This window comes from Anopheles coluzzii, chromosome 2, assembly GCF_943734685.1.
Source record: "Anopheles coluzzii chromosome 2, AcolN3, whole genome shotgun sequence".
Lineage (NCBI taxonomy): Eukaryota > Metazoa > Arthropoda > Insecta > Diptera > Culicidae > Anopheles > Anopheles coluzzii.
In genome coordinates, this window is record NC_064670.1 from 93,616,418 (window position 1) to 93,631,659 (window position 15,242).

Sequence of the window (15,242 nt, forward strand, 5' to 3'; positions counted from 1 at the left end):
CATTGTTCGCCTGTCAGCGTGTGGTTCTTTCGCATGCTCCCTGTCAGGCGCTCGAGTCCACTGGAAAGGGCAGGCACAGGCACCGGCTGACCATCGAAAGCTAGCCAAAATTATATAGCATTCCCCCGGTGTTGCCTGTGGTGTTTGCTATTATAGGTTATATTTCTTACTCGCCCTCCCAGCGGAATTCGATTGCGTTGGCATTGTGGACGCACTGTCGGCGCAGGCCAGCTGGGAGCATCTATACACTGACCGGTGGCGGGTAACAATTCATCAACAATTCCATCATCCTGCGGTGTGTGTGTGTGTGTGTTTTGTGTGGGACAGTAAGCGGCTTTGGGCTGTTTTTGGGGGGACGGAAAGGATGATTGTCCTGAGAAATCCGATTTAGTTTTTCATGCTGCAAAGGAGGGATGCCGCTTTCAGCAATCGTTTTAGGGTTGACCATTATTATTGAGCCTTCAAAAAAAAACGAAGAAGATGAAAACATAAAATCAATCGATTGGAGTTTATTTCTAGTTTATGCAGGGAAGAAGGAGGACATGAGCTTTCCGATTTTGTGTGTGAAAGATTCGGGCCGGCTTTAGGGTTTTCCAAGTCAGTTTCGAATGTAACCATTGTTATTCACCGCGTGCATAATGTTATTCCACATAGATCTGACACTTCATTTTCATCAAAATAATTTTTAATTACTTCTTCATGATTTTCAACACGACTCAAGCTGCATTGAGTTTGACAGTTCTTTGTTTTGTGTTGAAAATCATGTGTTGAAACTGAACTTTCATGTTGAAGCAAATACAAAATTCGAAAACTGTAAAAAACATCTTGGATGCGATGAATAATTATGTGCACATTTGAAAGTGACTTAGAAAACCATGTGTATGTAGTGTGCTATAGGAACTGACCATTGATTTGTGAATTGTGCTTGCTGTTGGTTTTTTTTATTATTGCAGTTGATAGAAAAGCCAATTATATTCTTATTGTTTTCATGCATGGATATGATGGTGGAATGTCTGAGATATCGGGTGGATTGTGATTGACTGTGATAAATTCTTTAAGATGTTTAATGTTTTCTATATCCTTTATTATTATTATTATTATTATTATTATTATTATTATTATTATTATTATTATTATTATTATTATTATTACTATTATTATTATTTTTATTATTATTATTATTATTATTATTATTATTATTATTATTATTATTGTTATCATTTTTATAATAATAATATTAATAATAATAATAATAATAATAATAATAATTATTATTATTATTATTATTATTATTATTTATTATTATTATTATTATTATTATTATTATTATTATTATTATTATTATTTATTCCGAAAGTTATCCAGTTGGTGTAAGCTTACATAACATACTTATTTTTATAAGTAATGCTAAAGAACAGTGCTAACAAAAACGTATCAAAAGACATAAGTAGTTTAACTGTCAATCAACCAAATAAATAAATAAACAACATAAACTGTGAATGCGTCGTACTCTGCTATGTAAAAAGGTCCGTAAGTTCAAGTCAACATTGTTTCCTAGCGAGTTATAGGCACTTATCATTTTTAATAAAGGATCGTTAGGTCCAAAATTAGTCCATCTGAATTATATGTTAAATAATGCCCTGGTTCTTAACATCCTACTGGTAATTAATGCTTAAATGCTTTGTAATAAGCCGGTCTCGTAGTACAGTCGTCAACTCGTACGACTTAACAACATGCCCGTCATGGGTTCGATCCCCAAATAGACCGTGCCGCCATACGTAGGATTGACTATCCTGCTATGGGGGGAAATCAATTAGTCACTGAAAGCCAAAGCCCACTAGTGGTACAGGCAGGCCTTGACCGGCAACGGTTGTTGAGCCAAAGAAGAAGAAGAAGCTTTGTAATAAGTGTTGCTTTTAATTTCTCCTCCGGTATTAGAATATTTAGCCCTCCTTTTGTCTTACACATAGCTAACTGATGTAGAGAAATCCTAACTGATGAAAAATATCTTGGATGCAGTGAATAATTATGCGCACATGCGAAAGTGACTTGCAAAACCCTGTATTTTAGTGAGTTTCACAATATTATATGCGTTTTCAGCGTTGTACCCTGTTTTCACTTCATAATCGATATTTAAACATTGGCATGGTGATTGGGTTTGCCCTCCCCGCCTTTTTTTACTCCTTCAGCAATGTTCCTTGCTTCTTTGGCCACAGCTGCACCACGCTCGATGAGTTTGATCATTCTTCAATCAATCTACACTCACACACGCCGCAACTTCACACCACGCTGTTTTCCACGCTGACGTTAGGTAATAAGGAAAATCCAGCGACACACGCCCCCTTTTCAACTTCTCAAAACCCGATAGGTGGTGACGTTCTGCTGTCGAAGGTTTGTCGTAAGCGTTTCATCCAAAAAGTTCGCCATTTTTCCACCGTGCTTCCACCCTTCAACTGCCTCGTTCCCTCTTGCATGGGAAAAAGAAAGAAAATGGCAACCACCCAACAAAAGGCGGCATGTTATGACACACAGCAGAAGGTTTACATAGCGATCGAACTTGGTGCTTTTCTCACGGTGGCAAAACTTTATCCTGCGGCACTGGCACTGCTGCTGCTGCTACTGCTGGTGCGTGTGCCTTCGTGTGTGACGGTGTATCTTTGTGTATGTGTGCGTAGCGGTGTGTACCTTTCCAATTAGAGTCTTCAACTTCGATGTCACTGGAACTGATTAGTTCACGTTCGAGGGGGCCTGTGTGGTTGTGGGTAGCGTCGAGATTGATCTTTGCTTTGCCGGCTGCTTTCTTCACTCGTGCATTTCATTTCAGGGAGTGCGCCGGTTCGGATGCCGTTTTCCCGAACGCCGTAGAAGCTTTGAAGTTGTCACAGTGCTGCTGGTGGTGGCTGTGGTTTGCTTGCCCGTAGCAGCCCCCAGTCCACCTCACTCGTTCAATTGTCGATACAAATAAGCAACAAACTTTCACTTTCCTACAGCCGCAAGCCCTTTTTGGGGGTAGGATTTTTCTTCTGCTTTTTTATACTTCTGTTCTCTTCAGCCATCTCCTTTTCGATTAGTGAAACTTGGCAAAATTCCCCTGTGGTTCTGTTTTTTTGTTGTTGTTGAGCGCACATGCTCATTTTCCATGAAAAATTGCCACAACTTTCTTGCTGGGGTGAAAGTTTTACTTATTCGGTAACTGGTTTTTTCTTCTCTCTACATTAAAAAAATCCAAACTTTGCCCTCACTTCGCGGGAGCGGGTTGGCGTGAGCTTCATTTCGGCAGGGGCTGCAGAGTGGGGCGAGTGCGCCAGGGAAAATCAATGCAATCACACTGATTAACTTCAACGCCACGCAACGCCCCGTACATGGTTGCGGTGGTGAAAGCTGGGCGTTTTCCGCCCCCTTCCCTCTTTTGTGACAAGAGTGAGTGTTCATTTTTTCTCACGAAATCCCCCAAAACCAATTTGTCCTTTCGCGACAAGCGTGGTGCACTTTTGACACCTGCTGTTGAAATATGAAAATGAACTTCGGTGGCACCGAACCGGATCGATTCGGCAAATCGGTTCGATGGGAGATTGATTGCTTTCCGAGGAGGGTGGAGGTTGTGTCTTTTCGGGTGAAATTCCATTTATTAATTCTTTGAAGAAGTTGTAATTTCAATTGTTATTAGTTATTTTACTTTAAACTTTAAGCTTTACTTTAAATATATTTTATTTATCAATGGAAGCAAGACATGACGGTTTTATTGGATTTTTCTGCGTTATGAAAATAGCATCGAATGATCAAAAAGCTGTTTGTCATCGTGAAGTCATGGCTGAAGAAAAACAATTAAGTGTTACACAATCGAACCATCCAGCATATCTCTCCAGGCCATCAATTCCGATCCATCCATTGCAAATAATGGATGCCATATTACACAAAATAATCAATTCTTCTTTTCGGTACGAAAAACAAACCACCGCAAAAACCAACTGTCCATCGAACAATTGAAAAGCAACAGCATCATCTAGTGCACCCTTTCCAGGGCACATATATTTAAACACAGCAGCAAAAAACAAAACCACACGCTGGCATCCTCTGCAGTGACGCAACTGAGCGCCGACAGTTCCAAACCACTGCAAACGTTGAACCCAGCAGTGTTTGTGAAAGGTTGGTGCGCGAGAGCAGCCGGGGACAGCTGGGGTCAACTGGTCAAAAAGGGGTTTGTGATGGGAGTGATTGTGCTGTGATAGAAAAGAAAGAAGAAAAAATGCAGCAAAGAAGTCCGTGGCACCTTGCCAGACCGTTTTACTTCCGGTTGCACAATCAAGCACAATTGAATGTGGGTGTATGTGTGTGAGTGTGTGTGGTTGTGTATGTTTGCATCGTCTCGGGCGTGATGTCTTCTAGAGAAATGAATCATCTCGTAAATACAGCAGGGGGTGCCAACCGTAATGGCCAACCGTGAGTCCTCGTGTGCGTTTTATTTCTCGCACGGGAGCCGGTAGTGAACCTTACGAGTGGAGGTGGTGGTGGTGATCATGGTGAAGGATTCAGTTTTGTTCAAAAATAGCGACGCATGACCATGGCATGGTGAAAGCATGTCCTACCACACAAACACAAACACACACACAGACACACGTACAGAGGCTTCTGTGTTGGTAGCTTTGCGGACGTTAAAAAGCTTTTATTTCTGGCGTTTCTTGGTGTACCCGCGACCTAGCCCAGCAATCGACCCCACGAACCGCCCGATGTATGAGGCATGGGCAAACTTCGGGGTGCGAAGTGGGGAACCATGTGCACAATGTGCAGCATAGCAGGCGCTGCCGGTAAGCATGGAGCTTTTCTTTTCCTAGTGCTTAGGTAGGAAGAGCCGTTGGGAAGCGGGATGAATTTCATTTTCTTATCGTGCCACGAGAACAGGATCGATGACTTCGTTAATAGCTATTTTGGTTTTGCTGAACTAGCAGGGTAGATATCTTCTTTATATAGCTTTCTTTTTTCTTTAATATTCGTATCTTTTTACTGAATAAATGCACTGTAGTATGTTCCATACTTATTCAAATATAGAGTTATGTACACATGCGCTACGCGCTATGATACAGGTGCTGAGTAAGAAAACGGTCGCAAGCGAGCCATCGATGTTACTCCACGCGCGGAGTCAAGTTCCAACGGGAACTCCACTGGAAGCAGGTTCCCACGACCAGGTGTGGTGTCGTATGTTCAGACGGACCGAGGCAACATGATCATCATAAACGTGGACGACAACGTGACCGGCAAACCTGGCAGCACCGAAAACACCAGCCTAGCTAAATAGTACCGAATCCAGAAGTTAGCTTTAGTCTTAGTTTAGCAGTTCGCAAATAAAGATCCCCAGTAATGTTTTTTTAAAACTTACTCCGGGCTATCGTAAACATAATTGGCGCAGTCGGCTAGGCCCAATTCACGTTCAGTGACAAGTGTTCAAGTACAGTGCAGTGAAATAACGGAAATAAATCTGTGTATCGCCCGGACTTTGCTCCATCGCCCGATCCGTGGTTGACTCGTGACGATCGCGTGAATTTCATTATTTCATAAAGTGTAAGAACAAGTGCACGAACGGTTGGTTTCAACTATTTAGAATTGGAAGAGAACATTCGAACAAAAGCTAGTGGCAAGACTCCCCAGCCAGCGTTACTGGGTAAACTAATCAACGCAGGACAATCGCTGACCCAACCCGTGGACAACGAGTGACCAAAGAAGAAAAGGAAGGACAATCGCTGACCCAATCCGTGGACAACGAGCGACCAAGGAAGAAAAGGAAGGACAATCGCTGACCCAATCCGTGGACAACGAGCGACCGAAGAAGAAGAGGAAGGACAAAGCAAAGGACAGGTAACGGAAAACTCTAATTTCCCGACACGTGGATAAAAAGAAATCACAGCTGAATATTATAAAAACTAAAAATGAAATTTGGAATGATTCTTTTCCTCATAATAGTTTGGACTAATTCAAAACTTATAACAGCAACAATTTACAGAGAAATTCCTAGAGAAGATAGAATAGTCGCAATAAAAATAGGAACGGCCAAAATAAAAATTGGATATCATAGAGTAATACATACAATAAATCTGGAAAAAATAGAAACTAACCTTAACTATATTCAGAATTTAGCCAATAATATTAGCCTAACCAATCATCTTAAGGACACCTTAGACTATAAAATCCTATCAGCTTATAAGAAATTAGGAAATATAAGACCTAGAAAACAAAAGAGAGGCATAATAAATGGTTTAGGAACAATTATAAAAATAATCGCAGGAAATCCAGATCAAGAAGATTTGAACATAATTAACAGCAACCTAGAACATTTAGAACATTCAGAAAACAAAATCATATCCAACATTAACGCTCAAGTTAGAATTAATTCCGAAATAGAAAAATCAGTGAACAAAATTACACAAACTCTAAAAAAAATCGAAAATCAAATGAATAATCAGATAAAAGTCGTAAAAACTGAAATAGAACAAGTAAATCTTATCCTGAACATTGATAACATTGTACAACTGCTAGAAGACATAGAAGAACAGATTAGCTTTGCTCGTTCTAACATAATAAACAAAAATATTCTATCGTCAAACGAAACGGAATATATATGGCAAACATTAAAAGATCAGAAAATATTTCTGAACTTTAAAGAGGAAATTTCACAATATGTTTCATGCATAGTTACAGCAATAGGTAAAAAAATATTTCTAGTAGTAAAAATACCGATAGTAGAGCGAAAAGATTATGACCTCTTACGAATAGAAACTCTAAACGTAAACAACACCCGAGTAGAGACGGATGTAAAATTTGTAGCCAAACATAAAAACACCATTTTCAATGTTAACGAGGAGTGCACGATTTGCAACAACCCACAACCGCTAAACGACAAGTGTATCTCAAATATCATCAGAAATCATCCATCTAAATGTACCACCACCACGAGCTCCGAGCATACGATAATACGAGAAATGAAACCAGGAGTCATTCTAATCGATACCACCCTTGGAGTGCCAGTCATTGATTCATGCTCAAACAGCCAAATAATAGCAGTACCCACACTAATTGAAACCGGCAATTGCACCGTAAAAATCTTAAATAGCACATTTACTGCGCATATTGATGTGCTAGACCAAGAAGACTACTTCATACCCTTAACTGGCAGCAAAACAGAAATAACTCTTAACAAGCCAAGTATACAAGATCTGCACACAATGCATATTAGTAACATACATCAACTCCATACAATAACACTCCGCTTACGCACGCATACAATTGCAGGAGGGATATTAATTGTTGTTCTAACAGGCTTTCTTATAACTGCATTTTGCATCTACAAACACAAAACCAAACATGCAGAGAAGAAAATGTCTACCGAAGCTATTCACAACATCATCCCACTGCAAACGTCGGTAAGTCGATCGAGGACGCTCGACGTTTAAGGAGGGAGGAGTTATGTACACATGCGCTACGCGCTATGATACAGGTGCTGAGTAAGAAAACGGTCGCAAGCGAGCCATCGATGTTACTCCACGCGCGGAGTCAAGTTCCAACGGGAACTCCACTGGAAGCAGGTTCCCACGACCAGGTGTGGTGTCGTATGTTCAGACGGACCGAGGCAACATGATCATCATAAACGTGGACGACAACGTGACCGGCAAACCTGGCAGCACCGAAAACACCAGCCTAGCTAAATAGTACCGAATCCAGAAGTTAGCTTTAGTCTTAGTTTAGCAGTTCGCAAATAAAGATCCCCAGTAATGTTTTTTTAAAACTTACTCCGGGCTATCGTAAACATAATTATAGTTTTGAAATTAAAATTGTATTTTGTCTTCATTTGGATTTTTTTTAAATACGCTATTCAATCGTTATACATTATATAATGAAGCAATTGATTCAGCATATCAATATTGACGTTAAGTTAATGGCACTTTTATGTCACTAGATAATTAAAACTTTGCTGCAATTTGTCTCAACATCTGTGCACGAAAAGAGAGTAAATATTGACGAAAGATAGCAACGCAACTCCCCCTCCCAGTCATCGTTTGTGGCAAAGTTTGAATCTCAGACGCCGTTTCCACACAAAAAAAAAAAACAAGAAAAAGCAGGCGCAAAGCAACAACGATGTTCAGTACGAGAAGCACTACGAAAAAGGCGAACCGACAACCAGCCTGGGCACGGAAACGGTTTCGGTACCGAATTAGGTCAACATGGCGCACTCCGTACCGGGTGCGAGGGACTGAAAACAGAACGAAACGTACTCCCGAATGCGCTTGCAACCGAAAACCGCCACTTCGACGTAATCTACCGCTTCCCTGGCCAGCCCTCCCTGCCCCAGGGCCCGGCTCGGGAGAGGAAAATAGGCTAATGACCCGTTTGGAACTACACCGAACCCGATACCCGGGGAAAATGAACCAGAGCTCTGCCCGGCATGATTCGTACAGCTCTCTGGTGCTGGTCCTGCTGCTGCTGCTGCTGGTGCCGTGCGGTGCCAAGTATCGATTGCTTTTCCAGACTTCCGGTCTGCTAGTGCGACCGATCCAATCGCTGCGCAGCAACGGACGAACAGGGTCCGCGGAAAGAAGCAAACACCCATAAATGGGAAACCCAAGGAAAGGCTTAGACAACTCGTCGTTAGTTTGTGGTTTTTCCTTATGGTACCGCTCGCCACTAGCCTCTCCGGCACGCACACGCTTTCTCTCTCCCTCACGGTTTAATGCTGGTTTTATGCTTTATGCCCTACACTTGGGATGCTTCACTATCCCAGCTGGAAATTGCATCTGTGGCTGCGGGGAGTTTCGCCGGAAGTTTCATCGCTCGTTGTCTGCCCCGCATCGCGCATCTTTTTTGCCGTCGGGCTGGGTAGATTTGATTTCAGCTCACCATCCTCCTCCCCGGAAAGGAGGTCAGTCGCCGTGCCCGGTGCCCGAAAAAATAGGCTCCCCCTTTCCCAGGGCTTCGTACAAGACTCCCCTGGCAGACTACGTGCGTCGACGAACGGACGAGACTTTGTCCTGATCAAATTTGGGACGGTCGTAAAAGAAAAATCGGGCAACTGGGTCGAAATGGCGGCGACGGCTTGAGGCTTCGAACGCTCTGACGTAACGTTCGCGCATTAATCAGCACGGAATGGACAAAAAGGAAAAGAAAACGTAAGCACCAACCGGGGGATAGAGAGAAAACAGAGGGGGGGGGGTGTTTATGCGCCCAATGATGACGTTTGTTTCGGTGCGATCGGAGAAGTACCGCCCATATAACTGGTAATTAGGGCACACGTTTGGATGAGGTTTTTGTTTATTCATTTCATCCCTTTGCGCCCCAATGTGCAACTGAATTACCATGTCATGTTTATTTGCATTTGCTGAGGGTAATGTATTCCTAACATCTTAAAACGTTGTTTAAATGTTAACGGAATGGTGATGGGTTTTTGTTTCGTGTTTAGCATTTTTGTTTGTTTGTTGTTATTTTGTCATTTTCTCATTCTTCTGCAGGTCGTTGTCACTAAATTGTACTAATTGTCTCTAAGGCAACTCAATTTTGACCTGTAATGCATCTGTTTTTGACATTTGGTTTAAACCGATTTATTCGTACATTTTTCAAACTGTGTATTTTAAAATTGGTGAATTTAATCTACATTATTAACAATAAAATGAATAGAAATTAAAACACTTTCCCTTGTCCTGTAACTTTTTTCAGTTTTAGTGGAGGCTTGTATTCTTAGATATGCACTATTGTTAATACCTAAAAAGGATAAAATTACAAAAGTGTTTTCATTAAATACATTGAAATTACACACTTTTTTTAATGCTGATGTGAATAAACAACTTATGTGTAGATCTGCTCATAAATCTGCTCAAATTCGTTTATTTATCATGATGTTTTCGTTTGTTTATTTTCATAGAAAATTTGAGCCAATTGGCCTCATTCGCCTCTTGTTATCATGATTTCTTCTAGAAACTTGCAGTCAAAAATGAGTACAAAAATTGATGCCCTACAGTCAAAAATGGATGCACACTGTCAAAAATTGAGGCAAAATGTTGCGGCAACGACTATTTTGATTGCCGCACTGTACCAAACTTCTTCAAGATTCACATTAAAGTCATCATTTTCAACCTTTAAAAATTCAGCAATTTCAACATAACTCGTTTTTTTTCTCTCTAAAATGTCTTTCTTAAAGGCATTACTCGCCCCGTTTCGGCCAAGCGGTAGCGCTTTTAATTTCAAATAACACTTACAGTTGAAAGATTAAAATTCTTCCTCTTGTTCCCTCCTAAAGGGTGGTGCTGTCGGAACAAAACACACTTAATGCGTGATGCTGTTTGCGGGTCACATCCCACGAAAAGATCAAACCGACCGTCTTGCAAAGAAGCCGCTCCATCCCGTTGTGTTTGTCTATGTGTGTGTATGTGTACGTTTGTGTCTCGTGCAATTTGCTTCCATTTTCCGGCCGAACCATAATGAAGGCAGAAAATTCGACAGAATGTTCTAAATAATTCGGGCCCGCATTCTTTGTGCGGAAATTGCAAGCGTGTTTCGCCGTTGGGGGAAAACCCGCCTGTTGTTGCCCTCGAGTCGAGTCGGTTTGGCGGTTCGGGTCGGTTTGGCGGTTCCGCTGAGCGAGTGCGTGCCGGCTGTAACGCGGGCGGTTCGTCACAGCCCTGGCTTCCGAAAATTGTTCAAACAAACAAACAAACAAACCTGCTAGATGGAGGCAAATGTTCACACGCCGTAGTCAAAGCCGGGAGTCAAAGCCGATGGCAAATGTTGAGTTTTCACCCCGTGCTGGATCTTCGCTTGGTTGAGAAGATGGGTTAAGGAAGTGGAAAGGCAGTGATCGACCGTTTGTGTTGTTTGGTGCGGAAATTTCGCATTATTTCCTTTGTTTCTGCTCGTTATTGGGAGAAATGGCATCTTTGTATAAACTGTATTCTTCAATATTAATCATGATATGTTTAAATCAATTTATGCTAAACAAAATATTCGCATACGATGGTGTAGCAGAAGCAATTTCCGTCCGCACGCCCTTTCAATCACCTTTAATGGAGAAGCCCAGTACTTCACCAGCTCAAGCATGAAACGTCAAAACCAAATGACGTCATACGAAACCCAATCATGGCTGGGCCGTGATGGTGCGTGAAAATATTCGGCCCAGACTCTCCATATCCATATCGGTGACAAATTCGAACAAGCGATAAATCTCATTATATAATCCGTACAAAATGTCCGGCAATGAATCGAGTGCCATCGACATGACAGGCGAGAAGCGATCGAAAACCGCCGGTATGTGTGTGTGTGTGTTGCTTCCTGGCTGGAGTGCCAGGTGCCAGCAAGGCAGGCCGGCCAGCAGAAACCATCAGCAGAGACGTGGGACTCGAACTCGAACCAGTTCACACGGGATCGATCCAGTTTCGTGTTCCGTACGTGTACGTTCTGGCAGTAGTGTGGGACTGAGCCGCACAAGGGCGAGCAGATACGAAACGGCGGGGCGGAAGGATGCTTTATCGTGTCGAAACGAGATGGTTGTTGAGGTAACGCTGTACGGGCTTTTGTATCCGTGAATGGGGGCGGTGAAAATCGGAGGAGATGGGATGCTATTTTTTCTTGCCCGATCTCTGTTTTTCCTCCGGGGAAACTCTCCGGGAGAAAGTCGTCTTCTCGTCCCGTACTCGAGTGTTGTACAATCAGTAGCAGCAGTGGCAGCCGGGTGCTATTTTTAACATCCTCCGGTGCCACTTGACATGTGACCGAAAATAGCACCCGACGACGTCGAGTTCATAAGTGAGCGTACAACATGCATCTCGTGCTTGGCGGCTACGGTGCTGTGGCTGGGGCGAGAAAATCTGCTGCTAGAGAGTATGACCTGAGAGTATGCGTATGCGTGTGTATGTGTGTGTATGTGTTTGGTATGCATTTGGAAACCCTCCGCCCGGGAGTGTTGGGGCAAATCCATTCTGGAGAGTGAAACCGTCGTGGGCGCCGTGTGATTATTGTCTGTGGAATTGATTGCACTTGGTGCTGTCTTTCCAGATTAATCGCTTTCCTTCTTGCCAATGGGCTGCACTGGCGTGGAGTGGAACAATCAATTAAAGCAAATTGATGTTAATTAATTTTTCCTACAATCTAGGTGATCGTCAAGTGTGTGTTTCTGTGCAGTATTTTTATATTTTGACACGCAACAACTCGCGTGTGGAAGTACGTTTTTTTTTTCATTTTCTCACAGCTTTTCATTCACAATCAATCATGTGGAAAGTTTGCGCTAAGAAGGTGTATCGAGTTATTGCTTTATATTCATATTCATTAATCAAGCTTACATTTTGAAATGAATCCTCAGAGCTTCATCAATAATCTCAAGAATTAAAATCTTTTTCCGAAACCAGCTCTTCGAATAATTTCTCTTATTGATCACAGTAAGTATTGGCGCTTCTGTGCTCTGCAAATGCAAACAAACGAGTGTTTATTATGTGTTGATTTATGAAGATTATTTAAATGCGTGGATCTCAAGCGGAACGTCCGCTTTCAGTACTGTTGAGACTTTTCCACCGATTACCATCAACGCCAATCCATCAAAATAAATACCATCCAAAATAGAGTACAGCGAGCGTTTCGAAAACTTCGATCTGAAATAAGACGAGCGAAATGCCGTTCGACTGTCCCGCCCGACTCGCCATATCGCGTTGATAATCTGCCATATTTGTCACCTTAATGTGACGCATTGTCTAGCGACTTTCACTTACCCTCTCCCGTCCCCTATCGTCACAAAAATGGCACCACGTAACCGATAGGTTCATTGCAAGGCGGCGTAGATCCTGTATTGTTCCTCAGTGCGCGGGAAGGGAAACAACGCGCTCGAAAATTACCACACCAAGAACAATGCACGCACTAATTAGCTTGCGCGATCGCGTAACGCGACACATTTCTTTACTTCGTTTAATTTGTGCGGCGCCACAGTCGCCACGATATTCGACGACGAACGCTGCTTGACGAAAGCCTCGTTCGCCTCGCCGCGAAGGAAGCCACTTGGGGGGAGAGTGCCCATTAAAATAACAAATGTCGCTAATTTATATTCGCATCCCGCGAGCCGCGAGTTAATCATCCGTGTGTTATGGAGCGGTGATGTGTTTAAGCCAATGGAAAAGCAGACAGCATTTTCCATAGGGACACTTGATAACCAAGAACACACACAGAAACACTCTCTTTCTGTTTTTTTTTGGCGATCATTACGCTAGGCGATGTCGCAATGGAAATAATTTCCACTTGTTAGCGAGACAATTCAATGCAAGATGGAAATGAAGCCGAACAGTGCCCTGGCAGTGCCTTTGCATACCTTTGCCTCCGCCGTAATGCCGAATCGTTTCGCACTGCTGTGCGTTGTGTGCGTTTAATGTTGAATAATGGATAATGGAAAATGTAAAACAAGTACTTATGAGAGTAAGAGCAAAAGAGGACGGTGCTATAAAACACTGAATGTGCTTGTCTGTGGCTTTTTTGCATTTGCTAGGTTTTAAGCAAAAAAAAATGTCAGCATCCGAGCATCCAGGAACGGCATCCATGGCAGTATGACAATGAAAAATGAGTTGTGAAAATAAATTAACAATTCCCTGCTCTGATGAGACTTGAGCATCCTCCACATACAAAAAAAAATCAGCACTCGTTGAAGCATAAATCATGTACTCAATGGTAGCGAAATGATATGCTGCGTAAGAGTGAGACAGTCGAGGAGACAGCATTTGCATCTCTCCGCCTCTTTCTTCGTGCCATAATTTCTTACATTATTTACAACCACATCAAACCTACCGTCGGGGAAGAATAGTTTTGCTGATGTACCAATTTTCCCTGGCGAGAAGCATGGCGAGAGCCCACACAAGCGCACCATCACGGATGGAACGAAGGGAAATGAATCAATAAATCATCGAACGGCATCCATCCGTGCATCTGGCGATACCTGTTGTAATTACATTTTCCGGCTCATTTCATTGCATTTCCACCCTGTATTGCTGGCAGCGATCGGGTTTTTCAGCATTCCAGAGATGGTAGCGGAGGTACGATGACTTGGAAGGAGTCATGACATGCCATCGAACCCTCCTCCACTCGCAGAAGCGGTGCGGTGTAGTAGCGCGGGCAGAGAGGACCATCATCCATTTTACCGTGAAAACCAATTAAAGAACGTTTCCATCGTGGGACAATTTTTGCTGTCAGCAGGTTTTGTTCTTGTGTATGTGTGTGGTGTGGCGATGTTCGTCATGTCGGCCAAGTGACACGTCAACAGGTAAGCAGCCGATGATGCTGCTGTTGCTCCTTTGATTTGAATGTTGATTACATCTCCTTGACCAACCGGTTCGGGCAAGGTTTTATAGGCAATGTACATTGTAATGCGCACCATGTCTTCGTCTCAGTTCCCTTTTTACGATCTAACACCATTTTTGTTCTCTTCTTTTCTCTTCCCTCACAGGTAAGTTGCGATACTGACGATACTTTCTGCAAGAAACAACCGGAACGGAAGGGGATGCCGTACGGAAGCCACAAACAAAGGGCAACACACATCGGGATAAGGTTAATTTGCTTCGCGGTGGATTATTGCTCCGGCACGTGATTCAGCAAAACTGGTTTTGGCTGGTCGGGAGCTCATTTTGTTCCAATTATTAGCTACACGCCAAATTACATGCCATTTACACGCTGGTTGACTTTAGTAAAGGCGGGTTCGATGGGGAATTGACATGTGTGTGCGTGGAAGTGTGTAGTAGTGTGGTGGTGAGACGGTTACAAATTAGTCACATTATTATGATACAATTATGTATTTTCCCCGGAATCAATTTGAATAATGAGTTCAAGTTCAACTCCGAACTAGAGCTTGAGATTGGTCTTTGGTCACTTGATGTACACATATTAGTGCACAAAATCGCTTGAAATAGCAAACCTGAAACAAAATCAAATTGGCTAAACCATTTCTATTCAGGTTCTATCATTACTAATTCATATGTTCAGTGACATGCTTTTATTCTACTAGCTACTTGTAGTATTCCCCGGTCAAAGTAATGTGTCGTAGCGTTTTGAACATAAACAAATAATATTAGGCTTCTCTTTTTCATTAGTATCACGCGCAGGGAAAACATTGTTTTTGCTCTCGGTAAATCTGATAATCTGACCTCTGGCAAAACGTTTTTGGCAAAATTAGTTGCTAACCCCAATTATTCTAACAATGGGGCCCTTTCCATTTAAGTTCGTAGGCTGAAATTTCAGCCTGT

The 15,242-nt window shown here is 42.4% G+C and overlaps 2 protein-coding genes across 10 annotated transcripts in view; both read left to right on the top strand.

The window, feature by feature from the left end:
* Positions 1 to 15,242, top strand: part of LOC120952983 (uncharacterized) — a 171,533-nt gene that overhangs the window by 80,476 nt on the left and 75,815 nt on the right. The window lies entirely within an intron of this gene.
* On the top strand, positions 4,945 to 7,830 carry LOC125906921 (uncharacterized). Its single transcript, XM_049607989.1, has 2 exons — positions 4,945 to 5,850; positions 5,956 to 7,830. The coding sequence occupies exon 2, from the start codon at positions 6,444 to 6,446 to the stop codon at positions 7,440 to 7,442; it is 999 nt and encodes a 332-aa protein (XP_049463946.1). The 5' UTR covers positions 4,945 to 5,850; positions 5,956 to 6,443; the 3' UTR covers positions 7,443 to 7,830.